The sequence below is a fragment of the Cimex lectularius genome, unplaced genomic scaffold (genome assembly GCF_000648675.2).
Source record: "Cimex lectularius strain Harlan isolate CLEC.00 unplaced genomic scaffold, Clec_2.1 scaffold38, whole genome shotgun sequence".
Taxonomy (NCBI): Eukaryota; Metazoa; Arthropoda; class Insecta; order Hemiptera; family Cimicidae; genus Cimex; species Cimex lectularius.
Window position 1 is genome coordinate 1,555,051 of NW_019392638.1, and position 25,213 is coordinate 1,580,263.

The window sequence follows — 25,213 nt, forward strand, 5'->3', positions numbered from 1 at the left end:
ACTGTGGTTTCCCAGTCTATTTTCGATCTTCTTTGCTAGTCTACCATTTACTTTTACCAACGCTGACTAGGCCTCCCCGACATCCGCTGATCAAACCTTTTACCTATTTATCCTTTTATTTGTTTAATTGGGAGCTTTTATTACCTTGGTCACTTTTCCATTTCCTTCCATTTCTACTACATTTAATTCTTTTTCCCACTGACCATGGTCAATCACAAAGTATGCTTTCAAGAAAACCTTGTATATCGATTTTTCCTTTCCTTACACACGCAAGGTTTCCATAAAAGTGAATTTAATTCTTTAATAGCTTGTTTTAATTAGATAAATAATATGCAATGTTGCATGGTAGTTTTGGTTCAAATTATTTTCCTAAGATGACATGGCCTCATAAATTGACATGGAAGTGATGTAAGTCTATCCAGTGACAGTCCTTACCATTTGAAAATACAATTCGTTCGTCTTACATGAATTTCTAATAATTTACTGAAGACTTTTACACTACACGAAGCTAATTTGCAATATCTTTTATCTTTTTACTTTTAATCTTCTTCTGGTGATGGTGCATCCCAATTTCACACAGATGCTCATTTTGATAGCCAACAATTTTAGTGTAGATCTTATTTGTTGGCACTAGATATTATTTTAGTGACTTAAAATTTTTCTAAGACACATTTATTACAAACTTTTGAGCTCATAGTAACTCACGAATACTCTGGATCACGGTATGGTATTGACAAATTGACATAATTTGGTTTTTCACAGACGATTTCAAATTTTTTTGAAGACCGACTCAGTCTCAACATTTCCAAAGCCTGTAACAGTATTGATGTGAACTGTACTTAATACTGGTACTGCCCTTGGGACTGAACCAGTTTTCAAGAAAATTGAAATGTCTCTGAAAAATTTAATTATGTCAATTCGTAAACATTTTTAAGAGTAATTTGTCCTGATGACCTTAAAATAGGTCGAAAGCTTGGCAGCAATAACTGAATTTGCTTTTTCATCGAGACCATACCGTGATCCAGAGTATTCGTGAGTTAGTATGAGCTCAAAAGTTTGTAATACATGTGACAGAAAAATTATTACCGTGATCTGCAGTATTCGTGAGTAGAAAAGTGGTCGATGCATCTAACACTTAAAACAGAAACCTCATAGTTAATCGAAGCACTGTTTAATTTTTCGTTCAATGTGATACACATGCTGTGACTATTTAACAACCATGCATCCAAATTGGTCTGACGACTTTATGTTGTAAACGTAACGTGCTCTAACCAGTCTGATTGTACGTTTAATTTTGTATCCAACGGTATGCCTAGGCATTATACAGTTTCTAGTTGTGGAACAGTCTCACCTAGTAGCAGTAACGCTTTATGGGGGCTTATAGGGGTAAAGCTTTACCTTTCACATGGTTCCCAATTTTCAAATTCTGCTATAAACTATTGTAATTTCGTGATAGTTAACTGTTGATTTCATTTGAAGAGCACTTCATATAACATAATACCTTTCTTGCCATTCTCAATTTTGCCCATAATGTCCATTTTACTACTTTCCTCGCTGTCCATAACTGATTCTGAATATTGAAAAATTTGGACATCACGAGTCTTAGATCTTCTAAAATAAAATCGTTCAATTCTGCTGTTCGTTTTATAAGATATTTTTGAGTTTGATATGTATACACTTGGCATTTTCTTCTGGAAATTTACTGTCATTTTTTTTCTTTTGGTTTTAATAACTGAATCGTAGGTGAAGAACGTGTTATAGTAACTTTGGTTCGTTAATGGGTATTGTCAAACATTTGCATACATTTCTGAATTATCTTCTTCTTGAACTACAATAATCATAGGCGAAGAACATGCCATGGATTTATTTGTATTTTATTAGTACTCCTTCTGTCAAATGTTTGCTCATCCATCTTGCAAATATATCTAAATACTTATCTTCTTCATGAACTACAATAACTTGATCGTAGGTGAAGACGGTGAAGATTTCTTTGTCTTTGATTAGTATACCAATATGAACAAATTGTTATCCCACTCTTCAGAGGAAAACGGATGGGTTTTTAAAATCCTAATGACTAAGAACCAATTTTTAAGCTCTTAATGGCTTTCATAACCTGTAAACTTTTTTTCGATTTCCAGCAGATTCTCGAGATACAAGAAACTTAATGCATTTCGTAAGTGAATCTCTCGGTCCTGCATCTCCTAGACTCTTCCACACTTCTGGTAATGTGTTGTTTTTTCAAGATCTATAAACATCATAGGCCACATTACACTGTGATCTTTTGTGGAACCACTGTGATTACAGGTGTAACAAAATCTTTCATTTTATGTGTGATATATCCGGTTAATATTTTAACAGTAGGACTATTTGTATAGATAGCTATAATTTTGGAACTTATTTTCATATCCTTTTTTTAAAACTGAAAGTGGGTTAAGTCCTACCTTACTGTGGGAGATAATTCGTTGTAATAATATTCTTAAACAATCCCTGAAGAGCTTTTCCGACGAAGACCTTTTGACTCTTTGTTGACTCCTCAGGAAGGGATTTTTTACTTCTTCTATTTTCACTAGTTTTTCTTTCCTCCCGGCAAATTTTGAAAATATTCCTTCCATGTTTCTATTTCTAAATTTGACTATTCTTTTGTCTTAAAGGATTTTTTCTTCATATAACTCATAGAATTCTTCGAGTCTTGCCATTCGGTATGCATCTTAACCTTGGTCATCCCAAAATTGCTAAACACAATTTCTCCAGTGACTTGGGAAAAAAAGTTAATATCAATCAAGACCTATAGATCTTTTAAATATTCTTTTATAAGTGCAAGTCCAGCACCTTGAATTTCATTGATATCCGTGACATGAGAGATCTCGCGATTCGTTAAGTCTCCCCTCTTCTGTTCCAGGTGGGAGAGGGAGCTTTCGCGGAGCGGGATTCAGAAACAGAAACGACAGAAAGCGTGCAGAAGCCGACCTGCGCTCTCAAAGCAGTGTTGGGTCGATAGCAGCAGGGTCACTGCCAGACCCGACAAGTCAGGTCAGTGATTCAAAGGTTACCGACGATGGACTCCCAGGGTCCGTTTATCGTGCCGGTCGATGCCTACCACATAACCTACTATATAGTAATTGCCATCCTCGCAGTCCTGCTTCTCGTCAATCTGTGCTTAGACACCAACTATTTCTGCCGGCTCGGAATCGTCGTTTTCAGAGCACGCTTTTGCAAGAAGAAGGCACATGTTCTAGACACTCTCACTACAAACAGTAAGTGTTTTATTTTCCTAGGTTATATTAAAGCCTCGTACCACAAATGTTTTTTTTTTCTTTTAACTCAAATTCGTGGCCGCAAACACAATATTTTCAGTACAACCTTCCTTCTCCACACGTAAATAATTACGAAAAAAGCTTTGGTATTTTATGTTATAATCGAAGCCTTGATGAACCTTGCCCATTTAGGATTTTAATTTTTTCAGATTAGTCTCTACCACACACCAACCACAAATTCAGGGCTTCTACATTTCTTTGGTTTCAATCAGTGCTCTTCTTCACGTCAAAGAACTTTTGAATTGTTTGAATATCTTCTTATTGAAATTATAAAATGAATGACAGAAAAAAAATTATATTTACGCCTGGAAAATTTCATTTCGAGTATTATTGTACCTTGAAAGTTAAATTGTTTCGTATTGTAATAAATTATAGCTACAATATTTCTTCCGAAAAACATTCCGATCGCACATTAAGATAACATTTCTTAATATGCGTAACTAATAATTTAGTTACTGCATTAATATTTTTGTTTAAAAATTGACAGTATAAAGTATTTTACAATTGTCCTAACCACAGTTGAAATACGTTACTGCTTATCAATAATCATTAAATATTAAGGTGTTGGGACTTGGACTTGACAGGGCTTGGTCTTAATCTTGATTTAAGCATAAATGTGGAAATAGGTATTGTAAAGAAACTGTTTTTGGTGGATTAAATTAAATTGTGGTTTGAATGCAAAAACATTCAACGAGAACTGAATTTACGTCTACTTCGTGTATATTCACCCTTAACTTACACAAATCCGTATTTATATCAACTTTTTAAAATATTTTAATTGTTAAAGAAAAACAAGGTTAACTGTTAACGAAAGTACTGACAAAAGATAAATGAAACGTTTAAATATTCCTGTGTAAATTGATATACGAATATTTCAAGGATTTTTCTGATGGTATTTTTAAAAATTTGTATACATTTTACGTTATATCAAAATGAAGTTAATAAATCCAACTATGGTTTATTTAGTTTTCCACGTGAACAACTGCAGTACTATAAAACAAATTACTTTGCTCTAGTATTTAAGTTCTAAATATTCCATTCATATAATTTATAATTTTCGATAGTGGATTAATAAAATTCAAAGATAAATATTGTAAATTAGATGAATTATTGTTGCCAACGATCACAAAATTACAATAAGACTTTTATGTCATTTATGTCAACTGATCCATAAAATAACTTGTTCAAGAATAGTCATAAAATATCCATTTTTGCTAAGCCATTAAATATTTAGCATCAATAATAATAAAGTTAATCGACCAAGTTTAAGGGTAAATGACTTAGCGCTAATAAGCTTGAACACGCTAGCCTAAACAAGCAAGACAGGCCCGTTTAATAATTTATAACTTAATCAATCTTCCCCCATGTAAATTTTTAACAACTGCTAAGTACACTAATGGTGTTAAATAATAAAAATGGACTATTGACATAAACGGATCCAACCCGACTTCTCTCCAAAGGGCTGACGCCAGGACCCAATCAATTCATTCATCGTTTTCTAATTGTCAGGAAATTCGATAAAATCACTTTATTGGTATTCTTCATCTGTTTAAGAATAGGCCATGCGAGGTTGATACACGGGTGGTTTGTATATAGTAATGATAGTTTTGTAAAGTTAGCGTATTTTGAGAGTGAATGTATTTATTGGCGTGAATGCGATTCGGCCCTCTGACGCTACAAATGCATTAAAAAACACGATTAAAGAACGTGGAAGGATCTGCAGAGAAGCTTTTTGGCGTATCAAGAGGACTGTCGATAGGTCAGTAGGACCTGACTCGTAGATGATGGGTCATCATCATCCGGATTAAGTACAGGCCATGCGAGGTTAACACAAGGACACGCGTGTGTGTCCGGCATGCAGAGAAAGATTACTCGATGTGTCCCACCTAATTGAACGGAATTCCTTGGCTCCATATAGAGAGGGCATGTCACCCGATATGAGAATTGTATTTGAACAGAGCGAGTATCTGGATCCCCTGTTCAGATTTTTGGAGGAAACAGGGTTGTTTTATAGTATATGTTAATGATAGAATTGTGTCCCTAGGGTGTGTTGGGAGTAAAAGTATTTATTAGCGTGAATGAGAAAAGTGAGTGGGTCGATGGCGGAATATTAAAAAGTAATGAAATACAAAATTTATGTGGCATCGGCATGTCGTAAGGAAATATCTATATGTTTTCCATCATTTTCCAGCGTGTACGGAGTTTTCTATTTCACTCTCAACTGCTTTAAGGCGAAAATTATAGGGTGATGAACGGCCACTCATTGCTCAATGATAATTTATTGCCGAATTCATTCCAAAAGGCATAGACTTGTTTTCAATTATTTTATCGTAAAGAATTAATCAAACCTATATTTGTCGATTTCTTATGTGTTTACCTTGTCCTTGTCTCGTGGGACTTTCTGACATTAGAATAATTCATTATGTTGTTGTTTAAACTGATAAAATATTACTTAATGGAAAAAGCTATTCAGCTTTATATAACGAGCATTATTTTAATCTATAAATAATTTATTTAATCACTTGGCGTGCACATATTTTCCAATCTTTAAATTTACGACAGTTTATGTGTTTGGCAAAATATAACAATGTTTTCCTTCCTATTCGACCAGATATCACCACTTATTTCTCTCTTTATTTGCTTGCTATAAGGCGGCCATATTTTATAATAATGAATATTAAATTTTTCTACTTTCTTTCTTTCGGTCTGAAAACATATCCAGTCATACCAGATTAAATACGTATTGCAATTAGAAACTCCATCATTACTATCAAAAACATTTAATTGGTCTATATCACAAAAACTTACATAAATAAATAAATATAGATTTGTAATAGAAAACAAGTTTACGCAAACTTATTAGATGAAGATTCGTTTCTTTTTTTTCGAATTCCACTGTGGTTCTATTGTACATCGTTCAATCTGAAGCCACAACCTGCTTTGAACGACCGTAGTAATTTTTTTTTTTTGTGAGGGATGTTGGTGGCCGCAACGGTTTAGGCGTTGACACGGCGCTAATCACTGTAAGGTAAAGGTCCCGGGTTCGAATCCAGCGGCCCTGCATTCTAACCCGACATACTTACAAATGAACTTTTTTCCTAACACACCGGAACCCCCGAGGGTAATATGGCCCCTGGTGTTATGAACCCTCTTAAAAAAATGAACTGTTTTGATTTCGAGTGTAATGAGTAATACAATAAATGAGTTATCTTCATCATAAAGGGCATACTTTCGACCTGAACAATACTTCACCTGAACTGATATATTTTAGAAAAAAATAAAATAAAAATGAATGAAATATTCAATAAGGAAAAAAAATTAATTTGAACTCTACTACATCATGAGAGCAAGACGATAAAGGTTGTTAAGGGAAGGACGCATGACCAACAATTTAAAATATGTACATAATTTCTGACCGAGAGACGTACCTAACAAAAAAGGTAAATTTTTTAAAATTAAGAATCAAAGTAGATATTAATTTTTCACATCCCAAAAAACCCTGAATACAAATTTTTTGAGAAAATGAAATTTTTTCTCAGTTTTCATCTTCCAACTTTGGTTTTTTTCGAAAATCATAAAAATGGTGATAATTTAAAAAAACAGATGAAGGTCGTGGGTTCGAATCCCGCTCGTGACACTAGCTTTTTCATTTCAACCAATACCTTACATAAAAATATTAATTAATTTAAACAACTCCGCACACTGCAGGGGTCTAAAACCCTATAAACTACCCGCAACTCAATAAATTAGCTCCCTAGACATTATTAGAGCCAAAGATGTAAAAATAAAATTCTAGGTATTTTGTTATTTTCATCCTTATTTTTATCTCTTTGAATAATACTAAAATCTAAACTTTGTTCAAGTACGCTAAAACAAGTAAGAAGCATTTTTCAAAGCGTGCAACAACGTTGAATTTTGAAATCCCAAAAGAGTTATGAATATTTAAGTAGAGCACCGGACATCATCGACTAAAACTGTCCCTGGTCAGCCCAAAAATGACTGTTTTTTATACTTAAAAACATTAGTATTTAATAGGTTTTAAAGGTGTTTAAAATGAATCCAAATAGTTTTTCTAACAAAACAACTTTGGATCTACTTTAATGGAGTCTTTTGGTTTTTGTAACTTCTACATCTAAAATATCCTGCTTATTATTTTCTTATTCTAAGAGAGAACTAAATTGACTGATATCATATAATTTTCTTGAAATATATGCACGACAAAGGCAGAACGCCATGTTAAAACAAATTATTAAAAAATTCTCGTATCTTAGGGTTGATTGGAAAAAACGCTCGGACAAGTGTTAGTTATATTATGAAAATTAACCTAGTTTGCCTTGTAGTAACTTAAGTGTAAAACAAATTTAACGAGAATAACAGGAAAAGTCTGTTTTTTAAAAACACTTTTTGTAGTCTATAAGTCATAAATAAGTATGTTGAAATGTACTTCTAAAAAAAAGACCGACAGTATCATTTTCATTCTATGTTTAAAAGTGGGAAGTCCTGGGTCGCCCTTACCTTGAATTTGACTTTGGCAAAGCCGTGTAGGCATTTCCTGCCCTCTCGTCCTCGGGGACACATTTTGACTATGTATGCTCTGAATGAACACGTGAAGATGGACAAAAGGCATCGAGGAACGCTAAAAAGGCTATTCCTATTCTTAGCCTCAACCACAGCCTGGTCGCATGTCAGAGCTGGACGAGGAACTGATACGAGCATTATTTGATTATGCATTCACCGGAAGCGAGTCCTTAAGTTTCTTTTGCAAAACAATGGGAAGGTTCGATTATTAGAGTCAATTTTCAAAATTTTCGATTATAACTAAATTTCAACGTGGTTATAACGAACGAATTGTATCATGCCATGACGGGAATGCATCAAATTTCAGCGGTACCCTTTTCTTCCTTTCTAGCTTAAAAACGACCAATTTCTCATCCATTGAAATAATTTGAAAAAGATAATATTTATTGTTACGCTTTAGCGACAAGAAAATGCTAAAATAGACTTGTATCACACATCGTACAACCGACCAAATATGAAAACATTTATGTAACTTCTCAAGGTTTACCATTGGCCAATTATATTGCGAAAAGTAAACAAAAAACTTTCAGTGACATCAACCAGAGCAAAAGTGTATTTCCTGCTATCAACGCCTCCAGTCGTGTGTAAATGTGCATATCGGAAAAAGGTTGTTTTTGGAATTGGAATTTTTCCTTGGATGATAATAGATTTCACCTTCTATTACTGTTCGGGTCGGCCAAAAAATGATGTGAGAAGTACGACTAGCGTATTGATTTGGTTGGATAGATTCCGATGCAATCCAAGTTATTTACGGACGTTCGACCCTGTTCGACTCGAAGTTTAGAAAATAATTTCACAAGATTCTTCATTATACACAAACTTATGTTTTTAATAGTTTATGTTGTCTTTTTTATTCTTATACTTGTAATGTATTCACAACTCACAAATGTGTTCAGCCGATGTTCAGCGTTTGTAAATTGGGATAAATAAGTTCAATATGAGATTTTGAGTTTTCAGGAATGTCATAAAACTGCCCACCTTTTGAAATAGGATTAGAAAATCGTTTAGCTGACGATGGAAAATTTTTGTTTCTATTTTTCTACCGCTCTTGCTCGATTATAAAGACGATACTGTTTTTTCGTGCATTTCTTACGATTTTGCACATGCGGCAGTGCACACAATGCAAGAGTTGTTATAAAGAACTGTTTGTGCAATCTGACTTTGGCATTTCTCAATGAGCCAGCAGTTAGAATTACTCTCAAATACAAAAAATAACTATATGTATTTTTATAGTTATATTAATTACAACATACTTATTGTAATATTTTTTTCAATGTAAATCAAATTAAACAGGATCATAAATTGAATTTTAATAAAAAATATTTAATTATGATGGTTGGAAAGAAAATTCACCAAAACAATTATTACCTAGTTTTGCTCTTATTAATGCATATTTCCTCCTTTGGTCTTACGTCGAGTAAATAAGCGACCGGATTTCGTCTTGTGAAACAGAATACCATTTTTTAACAAAAGTGGTTTGAAGCTGTTCATCGCTTGTTGGAGGCGGCGAACGATGTCTAACCCGTCTTTATCATGTTTCATAAGTGCTCTATGGAATTCATATCAGTAGAACTTGTTGGTCAATTCATTGTAGTAATTCATACATCCTCCCAATAATGGATAACAACTAGAGCTACATGCGGAGCATTATCATGCATTAATACGAAGTTATCCTCAATAAATCACGAGCAGGGGACCATATCAGGAGAACCTCCTCAATATACCTTATTAGTGCAGTAAAAGATCCATTCTGTATGATAATTGCATGGACGTTGATTCCACCCCATACCATAACTGTCTTTGAAAAGACACGCATGACACATGAAGCAAAGCGTTCTCCCCGTCTTCTCCACACACAGTCTCGGTCATAAGATTGCCACAAACCAAACCGGTACTCGTATATGAAAAAAACAGCCCCCAATTGTTCAAGTGTCTAACTGAACTGCTGCTTTGCGAATAGTCGCCTTTCTACTCGATGCCTCTCCAGTAGTAGACAACCAGATGCGAAACGTCCAGAGACTAGACTATTCTCACGAAGCTGTTTCAGAGCTCACCCTTACATAACATACCGCTTGGAGTTGACTATCAAGGAAGCCGTTAAATAATGGTTCCATAAGAACAACAAAAGGATCGTCTCTAATCGTCGTACATCGCGGTCGACCACTACGTTCTTTCCATCGAGACTTCCGGTGGCCCTAAACAGCTGTTACCATTGTGGATGGTAGAATGCAGCACACCCAGGACTTGGGCTATGTAATGGACGCTACGTTCAATCGCCAAAGCATTTTCTTTATGTTTAATCCAAAGTATGTAAAAGGATTAGTAACACTTCATAAAAGTAAACAAGTTATATTAATGTTTTAAATCAACTATTAATCTTTATACCTAATTATTATGGAAAATGAACAGGTTTTTTTAGTGTATTAGAAAATTTGTGTCCTTAATAATAATTTGCTTGATTCAATACAAAATGAGGATTTTTTATTCATATAAATCCAATGCTGTTGTATAATGCATTAATTTTTAACTTCATTAGTTGAACGTGTAAAGTATGTTGAGCGGGTTTTGTTTCTCACGTCTTCAAGATACTCGATCGTTCCGTCATTCTCAATTTTCTCATTATTTCGCAATCCGATCTCATTGTCGTGCCACGGCTCGCGGCTTTTTCCAGCCGTGATAAAATTCAGACTGGAGTTTGAATTTGTATTTTGAAGAATATCCTGATAGTCGATTCAATACGCGAAGGATTTGTTTTGAAACTCGGCCGGTTTTGTATTCAGAATCGCCTCCCGAATAATGTCATGAACAACGGCCGTTACCAAATAATTTAGCGCGTGTAATTACAACATAAACGGATAAATAAAAGAAAGAACCGGCCCTGAAACGTGGATTAGCAATGCGATAACTTACACCGACCCTCCGCTTCGGACTTGTGGAGTAAAGCTTAACTCAAAGAAAATCAAGTATTAAAAGATAAAAAGATAAATCAAATTAGTATTTTACAGTTTTTTGTACCAAACCTGGCTGTTTACTCTACAGTTAGTTGTACGCCTTTAAGCTAAATTAGGGAACCGGATTTAAATGAGTTTTTTTTAATAAGATGGCTGTTAGGTGTAGGAAATTTAATGAAATCTTACGCCTTGCCGCTAACTTGAATGAATAATGCTGTTCCTGTTTTCCATGAGGTATGAAGGACGTAAAAATTTCGACATTTTTGTTTATAATCGGCTTCGTTAAAATTGCAATGTGTGTGTGTGTGTGTTTTTTTTAACTGATCAAACTCATTGAATCGTACAAAAATGGCCTTGTAATAAACAGGTCATCGGGAGATTCCCTGTTAACTAATCACTAAAACATTGCTTGCGTTCAATGGTTACAACGCAATTTGATAGTCATTCATAACATAAATTCATTTATGTCGTGTAATCAATTTGATTGCATAAAACAATTTAACGTTTAACTGGCCGATCTGTTTGGTCCGTTAGACGAGTCTAAAAAAGACAATCACGAACCATCAATTTTTAATTTATCCACTTTTTTGTTACAACCAAGCTGGATTTCATCAAGGTATATTTTTCAGTCTTTGAATTTGAAAAAACAATAATTGTTGAATTGCCTCAAAACTAAGGAATTCATTTTAACGTATTTATTAATAAAATTTCAACCCAGAATAAAATTAAACAATGGAAATGTTGAAAAGTTGGTTATTATAATGGGATTTTAGGAAAATGAGGTTTTCACTGTCTTATCGCTCTTTCTACAAATGATGCCTGATTCTGTTGGTCAAATCCATCGATTTTCGAATAGAAATTTCGAACTTTTTAGTGACGCTTTCACAAGATCGCCCAAGGATTTTCTTTTTCAACATTTAAAAAGTAATTAATTAGAGTTTGATGTGATAAATCGCGTTATAACGGTCGGGTGGTTTTTTTAATAACGGATAAGACCTTGGATCGACAATTTCGGTTCAGGGTTGCCTATCAATGCCATACGGGATTTTTAATAATGTAAAGTTTCGGTTACATGCACATAATTCGCATTAATATATTATTCAAACCGTTTTTAGTGACCGAAAGTTTTGGTGGAAAACCGGTGTTGTGTTTGGAGCCGATGGTCGAGAGAAGGGTGCGCAGCAGGTGCCAAGTCGGCTGTTGAGAGTTTATTCATAGTCGTAATTACAATTTGTTTCAGTTTTATATAAAAACTCCAAAAGTTCGTGTTAGTTTTAAGGGCTTAATAATTGTCAAGATTAAAATTAGTTTAGAAATATTTTATCGGGGGAAATAGACTCCATCGACATCTATAGTCTTCTCCCAGCGAGTTACTTGCATATTTATGCCATTCTCATGAAATGTGTAGAGATTAGTGACCGTGATATCTGAATAACTATTCTTATGAAAGTTTGAATCCTAGGAATTAAAAAACAAACTCAGCTCAATTTCCAGATGTTGGCGATTATGGAACTCTAGATTGCACATATGATTGTCCATTGCTAAATGAAGGTGGATGTCAGATAGGGCTAATTTTTAGACAAGCTTTTTACAGTCGACCAATTTGTAAGCTAGACCCAATGATTTCATTGCTTACGTAGAACACTCTTCTGACATGTTTGAGACTCAATTCGTCCTCATTAAAGTCAAAGGGCAGCAAACCGTGGTTTATCTTCAACCCCCTCATTCCCAGAAACAAACGTTAAACACGTTTTGAGCAGTGTTATTTTTTCATCACCGAATGTAGTGTTAATTTTACGAGCTGCCTCGGCCGCCCTATTATCGGGCAAAAATTCATATAATAAGCATGCACGACTTTTGAAACCACGAGAAAGAAAATATTTATAATTTACGGTGAGCTGATCAAGCACTTTTTCTTTATGAACTGACCCACTCTTGGCATTACGTGATGTAACATCTAATTCTCATATGTAAAAACCACACGAACTTTTCTGCTTATTTTGTATTATTGCAGTATTTTTAATTGAAATCTATTACATACAGTTATGAATAAAAATGAAATTGTATGAAAAATACAATCATTCGAAATTTAATTTCCACGTCCACCCTATTTTCCGACGATGACTTTACTATACATCAACGTATCCATCATTACCACCACGAATGACCGCAGTTTTGTCTCCTGACCCGAATATTATCAAAGGAACGTTGCAACATCCGAGAACACCTTGATTCTATCAAATACTGGTATATACGAAAAGTGGAGGACGAGACTTAATGGGGAAAAACGAATCCCTTGTGCATTTACTTTGAAAAAAACTTGTTGCCCTGCACTGTACATAAATGACAAGGAGCTATCGTCTTCCATTCGTCAGATACTTAGAACTATATCTAGACATCAGACATACGTACAATCCTCACACAAGACCTAAGAGACAAGAACATAGCAGAAGACTTGGCCAATTAAGAAGACTTTTAGGACCGAAATCTGTTTTGACTTTCAAAATTCTATGCAATGCAAGAGATTACTGCGTCCACTTTGGACAAAGTGAGACTTTGGGGTTCCGAAAAGCTATCCAAGATCTAGCCTTGTCAATCCGAAAATGCTCAGACAGTAACATGTATAAGCGCATTACTAACCTCACTATCCGTAACGACCTCACATTCCTTTTGTCATCGAATTAATATAAATAAATTTCAGATATATTAACAAAATATATTTTTTTTTAATAAGGATATTAAATGGAACAAATTTCAGGCTCTGTTTTAACTCGTGTTAAATCTCTGGTTGTGTTCCATCCAACTGCCGGATGAAGATATACCACTAGAATTGAATGTGACAACAAACTTCAGTGCAAATTTAACTTCTATCGATTTTCCTTTATAAGCTGCAAAAAAATACTTTGCAATCCAAATGTGAATTATTCCAATGGCGTGTATGCTTCCAAGCTGTCGTCGTCATTCGTATTTGTTACAAGTAAAACAGAATTATTCCGGGAAAGTTTTATTAATTTGATACTATTATACAGTGTTTATATTGGAAATTCATTCAGCGCACAAAACCAGTCTAAAAAATTCATCAAAGTTATTACATGTTAAATAATTAAAAATTTAGTCGTCTTTTGACTTTAAATATCATGTTATGGAGGAATTTAATAGTAGTTCATATTCACACTACTCAAAATTTGTAACGCACCACGTACAAATTCTTTAAAATCGATTACCCCAGGATTTTGTAGGTATTTAATTCCCTAGTGAGGTCAGAGGAAGTGATTTGAAATAATGTAATGAACATTGAGTTTATATAAAAAATTATTGAGTAATAGTAATAAAAGAAAAAAAATGATCTTAGGTTAAATCGATCGATTATAACCTGCCTTCAGTAGCGAGTAAATTCACCTCTGGCTCGTATTATAGATTATTAGATTCTCTAGATACTCTCAATAAGTGTATGACTCTCAATCATACTCTCAGTCAGAGAATTTCATCCCGTTCTTCTAAAATAGCCGTGTACAACTCATCAAGATTATCAGGACCATGCACACCTCGTACTGCTAAACCAAAACGTAAGTGCCGAGAATCCCGAAATACGTTTTATTCGTTCGTATTGTTGTTAGTACCTACAAAAGGATATGATTGAATCGCTCGTTCAAGGGAAAACGAAATGCGAACCAAAAGTTTCAACTTTCAAGTGCCTCCATCTCACGTTATCGATTCTAGTCTACACTCGCAGTTATTGGCTGATCAGGACCGTTATGTACCTCCAAGTCCAAATGAAAAATTAATTATCTGGTCTGACGAGTGCTGTGGCCAGAACAAAAACCAAGGTAATGCCATACATTAGTGGCAAAGTGGTCTTCACAGAAATCACCCTCAAGTTCCCAGTGCGTGGACGCACTTTTCTATCGTGCGATCGGGACTTCACAAAATAAGCTAAACGAGTACCTAGTGACCTGGTTAAAATAATTGCTCACGCTAACCAGAACATCCTTTCTTAGTGATCGACCATACCGACTTCTTTGAACGGTAGTAAAGGAAGTAGCAGACCAACTTTTGGATAAAAAAGATAGGTATTTCCAAAGCAACCCAGGTTGCCAAAGAATACATTAGTGTCATTGGTGTAAATAATTGCTATTCCTGTTAAGTCAATGATCCCAAGTTCCCAATACCCAAGTCCCGGAGGAAGATTTTCATAATTTGAACGTAGAAATGCGGAAAAAGTTATCCCCTTATCGGATGAGAAGAAAAATACAGCTATGATGCCCATATTTGCCGAAGGATAAAAAGAAGTTTTATGAAGGTTTGCTGGTGTTGGAATGACCTTACCTTTTTCATTTGCAAATTTCCTAACTTGAACCTCAATTTTTTTTTAAAGTGCAACTTTCATGGCACTTTTAGCGTATAGTACTTTTTTGTAAATTTATTGTTTAATGCTTACACAAATATTTTTTAACCCAAAAACTATCAGTTTTTTAATTTGTTCGAGAAGCTTTAATATTTAATTACAATTTACAAGAAAAAGTGTTTCTTTATTATTTTGTCAGGTTTTTGCTGCCTTCATTAAATTGAGTTTTGAGGCTCTTACAACGTTTTGGTATAGCAGCCTTCAATTAGTGTTATTGATAGAAACAAAAGATGAAAAAAGTATTTATTGATCATTTATACATATTTAACGACCATTTTTACAGTTTTAATAGCAAAAGAATTGTTGCCAGAGCGTTGTACCAAAGGCCCCTTGAATATTAAAGGGAACTATATGAACCTGTCTTCCAGATTCGGGACTGTCATCTACATGTTGTTAGACGACTACTAATGTTCTGTAGCCCCTTTCTGTGGTGTAAAACCACACTGTTTATCAGATAGCTATCTTCGTTTATTAATGATTTTTTTAATATCTATAATCACTCTGTCCAACGCTTTTACCATGGAGCGAAGCAGATTTGGATAAAGTATCGTTATATTCCTAGCCCGCATTGACTAACAAGACGATTTCTGAATTTTCCTATATTATATGGAAAACGCCCTAGAATAAGCAGCTGTTGTATAGTTTGGTAAGCAAGAATGGCTAGGAAGCAAATGTTTCTTTTACAATTGATTTCGTAAACCCATCTCCACCAAGCGATTTTCTGAGTTTATTGCCCCGGCATTTCCGCAAAAGTAAAAGGAATATCTTGTTCGGTATTTCAAACATCCATGGGAGAAATGTCCATTTCCGCTGTAGTTACACACTAGATTCACTAACTTCATTGTTTAATGAAGACACGTGAAAAGTGCCTAAGGGTAAGTGGACCTCTACTGCCTTCTGGGGGTTGCCATGACCATTGTCTTGCAATTTCCATGAAGCTCATTTCCACTGGTTTATTTTGGTTTACTTCTTCTCGTTTAAATACAATTTCTTTCTGTCGTTGGGAACATATTATTTGTTATTTATATGATGATATATGATTTCTTTTCAATTTAGTTTGGATCGCATAAGAGTATCTTCATGGTGATATGATACTTTTGTGTAGTAGAGTCTAATTGCTTTTGGTGTTTTTTAATATTTTGGAATGATTGAGTAGCACACATGTGCAATTAACTCAGCTTTTTTTGGATTTCATAAAAAATAAGAGCTACTCGTAGATTTATGACGAAAACCGTAGATAGTTTTAAAATAAAGTAGAATAGCTGGTTAAGGGTTGAGACCATAGTTCATACGAACATTTTTGTTGTATTTGAGGTGTAGACCTGAAGAATTTTGTCAAATGGTTGTGAATCACCCCGTACATATGAATAGGCGCAGCGTTGTTTTTTCAATAAAGAAAAGCTGAACGATTCCATCACTTTTTGTTAAGAAAGAATCGAAATCTTTTCCAAATTCTTCATATAAAGTACTCCCCAAAATTTGAGCGCAATAAAACCAAGGAAAAACGATTTCTTAAACATTATCATCCATATGGCATTAATTCCTTGTTTCTTAAAAGTATTGAGGATACAGCGAGGCAGCGTATTTCCTCTCATTGACGACTTCAATTACTATCCGATTAAAAAGTCACTATTGCATTTTTTAGAAATAATATTTTAAATCATGGCATGTAATGATTTACAGATTTTGAATAAAATATTCCATTATTTTGTAGAGAAATCGAGGTATCTGATATGGCGAACAGTTCTAGGTTCTTCGATTCTCTTTTATTTTTTTAGTACTCTGTGGTCTGGATTATTTAATATTTTAAAACTGTAATAATAGTACTTTTAATTTATATGAGAAGGTTAAGGAGGTTTTCTTAGTTAACTCTGTCACTATCAGTGGGGATGTTAATATTTTACTGCTCGTACAGAAAATATTATGTCAGTCATTTGTCATTACTAATAAAGGCTATATTTCGGCGGTTGTGCTATATTCATTGCTATTTCTCTTAAAATCATTTGTTTAATTGAAACAAAAATGTTTTACACATCTGGCGATTTTAATGTAATTGACTGACGAGAACGCGGATGAGAAAACGAAAGCAGAGCAGCCGACCTTCACCATTGAATAATACGGAATTTAATCCAAAAATTTCCGGCTCTGACGCGGAAATTTGCATTGCGAAACTGGCTATTTATACCTAATATTGAAATAAAAGTGGCAAAGCGAAAATATCTTCGATTAAACAGGAATTATCTTCAACCGTATAAAGGACAGAAGTCTTTTCATATTAAAAAAAATAATAATAACATACAATAAATTATTCAAGATGGGAAAAAACACGAAAAAAAGAATGAATTATTTAACTTCAATGTTTTCTCTTTTTCGATAAACTAATCTGTCCTTCTGATCAAATTCGTTCCAATAGAAAGGATTGCGAAAATATCTTCGGTTAAACAGGAATTGTCTTCAACCGTAAAAAGGACAGAAGGCTTTTTATATAAAAAAATTTAATAACATACAAGAAATTATTCAATATGGGAAAAAACACGGATAACAAGAATAAATTAATAAACTTCAATGTTTTCTCTTTTTTGATAATCGAATCTGTCCTTCTGATCAAATTCGTTCCAATAGAAAGGATTCCAAAAAAATGGGTTTATTTACTCTTCCTTGGGCTAATTGGTGTTAAAATTAGCCTTGTTTGGCATAGTTGAAAATTATGAGTATAACAATAACAAATGATCCTGCTGCGAATACCAGGGAACGTGCGTGTATTCTTTTTGTTCCAATTTCCTGATTTTCCCAAGGCTGGAAAAAATCATTGCCGCCCCCACTCGCGAGTCTATTTTAAAAATATATATAAAATATTTTAAATTTTAAATGAGATATACGTTTTACCCACTGTTTGAAAGGTTTTAAAGGACACCCAGTACAATTGCGTGATTGTTCTTCCACCCATAAACAAAATAAAAATTGGTTCGTAAAGCTCTCATTTGTAAATTTTTCTCGATTTTTTAAACTTATTATAACATAGATAAGATTTTCCAACAAAATATTGATTTGATGAAAATGTGATTTTATGGATGAATCTGGACTGTCCAGAGTTCTCATTTAGTCCCTTATGATCTTTTCTTTGTGATTTTGCTAAAGACTTCACCCTTGCTTTTTTCTGTAGGTGTCAAGTCACAAATAACCCAAATACCTTGCGATGACATTATGTTGTGATAAAGAAAATTGATCTTTTTTGGTAATGAAGTGCAATTATAAACTTCGAATCCGAGAAATAAAATCTCAGTATTTCAAAATATGTTTAAAAATGTATTATTCTGCTTAATTTGCAGTTTGCCCCTGCCTGGTCTCTCTATCATATTAAATCCGAAAGATTTTGAGATTACCTGATGAATTTAGGTTTAGGGTCTAGAGAGCTCGAGTCTATTGAGCTAGTGGTGTGGAAGGAGAACTTTGAGTGGAAGTTGGATCATATCCGTCATTAGGTCTTTGTGGACGGTTTGGTTAGTGACATAGAAGGGAGCGTTGAGTTTGCAACGGAGGACTTTCGATCGAAAGGATTGGATTCTTTGGATGTTGGATGGCTTGGATGAACTCCACAGATAAACTCCGTAAATCTAAATCGGTCTAATTAGTGTCTTGTTATTGTGTGTACCATTGTGGATTTTGTTCAGTTCTGGTCTTCTTTTGTTTTATGTGTTTGTTCCATGTAAGTTTGCTGTCCAAGTATGGTAGCGTATTTGATTGGACGGAGGGGATTGCATAACTGCATGTGTGCATTGGTAGGTAGGTATTTCTTCGAAGTATGAACGTAACGCTTTTTTGTTCATTTAACTTGATGCGCCACCAGTCGGTAATGAGGTCTAGGTTTTTGCAGTATGTCAGCGGTATAGACTGGGTAGGAGATTGGTCCTTCGACATTCCCTTTGGGAAGCCTGCCTTGATGGGTTTGATGACTGAAAGTTCAGACCTTAACAATAGTAAAATCGACAGTACCCAGTTGTTAAGCATCATAATCTTAAATTATAGTTTCCTCAATACTCTCAATTTCTAAGTCCAAACTCAACAATATTATAAGACACTTTTCTATGGTATTTCTAGAATTATAACCGATCGTAATCGGCATAGAACATGATATGTTCTACACAAATTAACGTATAGTAAAGAAATTATTTTTGTCCGGACAATATAGGCAAAATCGCTAAACTATATTTGATAATTTACTTGCATTCCGTTTCAGATAACATTATACAACGCGTTAACAATAATTGCAAATTCATTGACATTAACACGTTCAATTTCAAAATCTCTTTACACTTGCAATGTTAATTATGGGATATGACTTTATTTAAGGAAGTTTCGCCTAATTCCTGGTAAGAATGTTCGCGTGTCGAAAATAGGTTGCACCAGTTGATTATTTATTATAATGGCAGTTTCATAAGAAAAATATTTTTGATGCCGTGTTCTTTTTGTTTAGAACCGATTGTTAAATGGAAATACGAAAAAGGGAAAAAGGTGGACTTTTTACCTTGATCATAGACTTCCGTATTTTTTAGTTCATTTAGAATTATTCAATATTTGTTTGGAAAAATCAAACCAACCCAGTTTAAAGGATGATTCCACAAACTCTAAAAACAATTTCAATTGTTATCCACCAAGCTTTGACCTATTTTAAGTTCCTCATCTGGGCAAAAGAATCTTAATGATATCTACAAATTGACATAATAAAGTTTTTATAAATTTCTTTTTTTTAAGACATACATAAAATCAGTCCCAACATTGCCAATAGTGTTACAGTCCTTGGCAATGTAGGGACTAAGTCTATCTTCAAAGAAATTTGAAACCATTTATAAAGACTTAATTATGCCCATTTGTAGACAACTTTTCGATTGTTTTGCCCTGATGATGAACGTAACATAGGTCGAAAGCTTAGCAGATAACAATTAGTATATTTTTCATCCAGACCATATCGAAATCCGGAGTAATAAAAACAATAGCATAAGCAAAAAATCCAGATTATGTAATAGATATTATTATTACACCGCACTGTCATCAAAACAAAATTTAATTAAACGTTTCAATTTTCCACTATCATCATTTTTTTATTTCTTCAGAACAGCCATGCAATCAATTTCAACCGGCCAGCGAGACAATTTGAGACAAAGTGCCTAAAGCAAAACAATTGCCACCCTTGAAAACCCGTTCAGAATTCAAGGCACCTGAGAAAAAATGAGAAATATCCCTGATTCTTTGTCTCTGCCTAAAACTGGTTCTAAATGTCAAAACTGGGTAATTTACCGACTGCGTAATATCAAAAATCAATTCAATTTTAATATTTTATATTTAATAATTAAATAATTTAACTTATATTCATTTATTCTGTCTCAAATAATTTCATTTAACCTGTCCCGATACATTGCCTCGAATCCTCTTTTTTAAAACATTTAAAGTTAAGAATATCACTAGCATAAATAATTAAAGTAGTTACAATTAAAAAATAACCTCAGTAATTCATAATAAAAATTTTTATTTACATACTTAGAAAAACCAAAACATTTAATAAAATATTCTACCACCACTCATCTACAGCAATGAATTGGGGAGGGGGGCGTCGGTGGCCGCAACGATTATGTGTTGACACGCGCTCATCACAGTAATGTAAAGGTCCTGGGTTCGATTCCAGCAGCCCTGCATTCGATCCTGACATACTTACAAACGGGCTATTTTCCAAGCACACCGGCACCCCCGAGGATGACATGACCCCTGTTGTTACGAAGCCTCGTAAAAAATTAACTGTTTTGATTTCGATGTTTTAAATAAATGAGTTATTTACATCGTAAAAGGCATACTTTCGACCTGAACACTACTTCACCTAAATTGATATATTTTAGAAAAAAATAAAAATAAATAAAATATTCAATAAGGACTTATCTGCAACAATGAACTATTTTTATTTCTATGTTTTACGCGGGTGACTAGGCATGTGCTATGTCTACATCAAATACAACTTACTTGAAGCCTGAAAACTTAGAACCTGATATATCTTAGAAGAAACGTAAAAATGACGATTTGTCCTCAACAATGAACTATTTTGATTTTGGTGTTTCAAATGGATGAGTAGACATTTCAAAAAAAGCATATTTGAGACTAGTTTACTAACAGCTCTTTGCTTTTATTAGCAGATAATAAGCAGTTTTTTACATATGTATAATTTATCTAAATACATGTGTTTTTTTGTTTCCAGCGGGTTTTAAAATCGCAAAAATATTACAAACATGAAATTTGTTTGATGGTAGTTGGCAAACTAATTGCTTTCCTTGCAATAAAAGAAAAAACATTAAAAATTTTTTCTTAATAAAGTAATTATTGGGATGCATGGACATAGCAAGTTTGGCTTTTAATGACAATTTGGACGTCTTCGATCAGTTTGATCTGCTTATCGCCCCCCTGGGTGGGACCGTCCAATAACAAATTGATGAAATAAGACGGAGAAAAAGGTGATTCTTTCGAATTCTTCCCCTATGCTTTTCGATGTCCTGACAAGGACGCCAGGTTCTTGACCAAACTCTGTACTGGGGCCATATCCGTCTATCGACCTTAGTTCAGGGCTCCGCATGCGGTTAGGCTTCCGAACCCCGCACTTAATCAATCGAATAAAATGCAGATATGCACCTGACGGAGCAAAATGATCACAAACGACCAAACTACAAGTCCGCCATAACGTTAATTAATTTTTTACTTACTATTTTGTCCTGACGTACCTAAATGAAATTTATTGTCAAACGAATATTATATGAGATTTACGATTAAGGTGCAAAAGGAAATCGCTGAATGTTTAAATCATGGATTATCGGAAAGATTCTTTTCAAGGCCCAAGTTTGTAAATGTACGCCCTAAAATTTACAATTTATTTTGTGAACTTCAAAAATCTTAACACAAATTAAAAGCATTCTGTAATATAAACCACTGTGCAAAACCGATTTAATTTTTTGGAACAATCATCAGTCTTTAAATAATTATGGAACCTGATGGAAGATAATTATCGAAGCCAGAAGCTATTTCCTCAACGGACAAACAGATTAGCAGTGGATAATTCGACGTAAAATGTATAATCTATCGAGTTCAGAGGAGGAACAAACCGGAATTAATTATACTATGCGAAACATGTTTTCAAGACCTTGTATAATTGGAAAATCCCATTCGTAAATTTTACACTCTCATTCGGTCAATAAAGTAAAAGGAGATATGTTTGGCATTCTTTCGTTAGATTTTTTAAAATTTCATTGACTCTAATTAACGGATATTCATAAGCAAAAATAAGAAACATATCGTCTGCAACAAATGCAAAATACCGAAATCGTTTAACCGTCGGCTTATATACCAAGGATTATCATTGATGATCAGATTTAGGAAAAAGCGAAACGGCTCGATTTTAATGTATAACTGCCGGTCTAACGTGGAAAAATTACAGTGTATGGTCCTTTTTTTTAAACTCTGGCATTTTCTTTTAATCGTGAAACCAACAATTACATGTCACTGAGCCTTTGTTATCTTAAGCCTTCCCACCTTTTTTTCTTTTTTAAATAGTCTGTGCCTATACTTAAGTCAGCCACTAGACCATAAAGGGCGGTTCCATGGCATTTCTTTAACGTTTGTCTTGTAAAACCAACTGTTCAATTTCTGCCTATTTCACCGACGCGAAATCGGAAGAAAAAAACCAATTTGAAATTACTACTTATTTACTGAATCCATTCGAACATAAGAACCCCCGTAGGGTTAGCGAGGTGAAAAATGTAAAAATATACGACGGTTAAATAGCTCCTCAATTGGTACTACTGCATAATAAAAAATTATTAAAAAATTCACTAATTTCGTGGTCCGCTTGACCAATTAATACTTTACAATTAATTAAGGTTTTTATCCAAACCGATTACTCGACATTTGAAAAATGGCAAAAGGAGGGAAAACTCATAAGGTGGGGTTGAGATAGGGAGTTGATGTCCGAGTGGATCGAGGTCACGATAGCTCAGATGGTAGAGCAGTGGCGTATCTAGCCGAAGGTCGTGGGTTCGAATCCCTCTCGTGCCATTAGCCTTTTTTTTCATCTCAACTAAAAACCATTAATTGTAAATTATTAAAAAATTAAAACGGGATGTTTGGACAGATTTCTGTTGAAATATTCCGTAGTTACAGTACAATAAAAAGAGTACAATACAATATTGACCTCAAGAATATTCTTTCTTTCAATTAATTAATCTTTTTATGTTAGGTTTTGGTTGAAATGAAAAAGTTAGTGTCACGAGCGGGATTCGAACCCACGACCTTTCCACTCGGGGGGGGATAACCACTAAATATAATGGATTCTATTATCTGTTTCTCTGATGATGTCCAAACAAAACAACCGCTCTTAATAAATAAGTTAGGATAATGTCTAAGTAAACAGAACCGTAATCAACAAGATATTTTCAATATTCTCAAAAACTAATATTTCAATCTGGGACAAAGAAATAATTTAGTGAAACGTTCAACTTCAATTGTTTTCAGAAATAAACACACTGTTTGGCCAGATGTTCGCTAAAATAAGTTTCCGATTCCTGCAAACTTCAATGATGAGAATTGGGCAGTTGTTTTGTCTGATTTCAGACAAAATCTTTTCAGGCTGCGAGGGAAACTACATAATAATTAAAAATCCATTTCTGATGTAAGGAGGAATTGTGAGATTGTTTTGAGACCTGTGGGGTGTGAAATTGAAGCTTGGTCCTTTCCCATCGTCCTGGTTCACACTGTTGTTGCCTGTACACGCGCATTCCATCATCTTCACCGTTCTATTTTGTCATATTTTACTTGACAAACTCATCACCGAAAATGTACGCCTGAACAAGCCAAAACGGCGAGGAAGTGCGGGACAATTTGACCGGAAACGACAGAGTAGGTCCCCATCATACCACAGACTTCAAGAAGAAATCTCACAATTAACACAGCCAGTGCAATGCTGAGCCTGCATTGGGTCACTTATTGAATCCATTTTCACCGACTCGTAGACCAGAATCAACAGCTAGAGCAAGTTACTATTAAGAAAAAACGAAAAATTCATCACCAAACTTCGCACGAATTTAAGACAAAAATAACGACATACACCGTACACTGGTACAATACACGTACAGAAAACATAGATCAATACAGAAACTCTATACATAAAATTCAAACTAAATAAATTCTTACTACACATAAACTTTAAACTAATAGACGTACTATCATTAACTCACTTCTTAGGTCTTACAAAACTCTCGAAGAAGCACAACCAGCAGTACAACCAAATACAAAACACTAAAAATTAAAATCAAAACACTGACAAATCTAACAGAAAATCAACCTGCACACACAACACAAAAAAACTGAAGGCTAAAGATGGCGAGAAGCCGTTACTCGTATGCCAGATCAAAACAGTGAGATTAAGCAGATCAAAATGATCGGAAACGACCAAGCTACGGTTTTTTCTTTATCTTATGGTTTTATTTGAATATATAAAAACCGGATCTGCATAAATTATAATATTACTGAAGTTCCGTGATTGGTCGCGACCTCGGAAAATTACACTTGGCCTCTAAGCATTTCCTAAATCGAAGTGTCAGCGCATTGGGATAGGTGAGAGAAATTCTGGCTAAGGGTGCCTTCGTACTCCTGGGAGACGAAAATAAGATTATTCGAATCAGTGGCAGCTGCTACATCTCTGTATGCTTGTGAGATCTGGGCCTAAGGGTATTTAAGCGAGAATAGTTAGAATAATTACAGTCTAAATATCAAGGTTTGAATTTCAATTACCCATAATAAAACCTCCAAAAGTCCCTTCCGTTAATTATTGTTAATTTGTTAAAATTGTTAAAAACCGATAGAATGAAAGCAGCCGAACGAGCCTGAAGAACTGGACCACAAACTATCCGCCGAGAGTCTGGAAGATCAGATTACCT

General features: G+C 34.3%; 1 protein-coding gene across 1 annotated transcript in view; it reads left to right on the top strand.

Moving 5' to 3' along the window:
- Nucleotides 1-1,071: 1,071 nt before the first annotated feature.
- The window catches only part of LOC106670010 (protein THEM6-like), a gene marked incomplete at its 5' end in the record, with an annotated part of 35,029 nt that continues 10,887 nt past the window's right edge, over nucleotides 1,072-25,213 (top strand). The window contains 2 exons of the mRNA XM_024227657.1: nucleotides 1,072-1,103; nucleotides 2,900-3,030. Of these exons, the coding sequence (XP_024083425.1) occupies nucleotides 1,072-1,103; nucleotides 2,900-3,030 (163 nt within the window). The remainder of the gene's footprint in view (nucleotides 1,104-2,899; nucleotides 3,031-25,213) is intronic.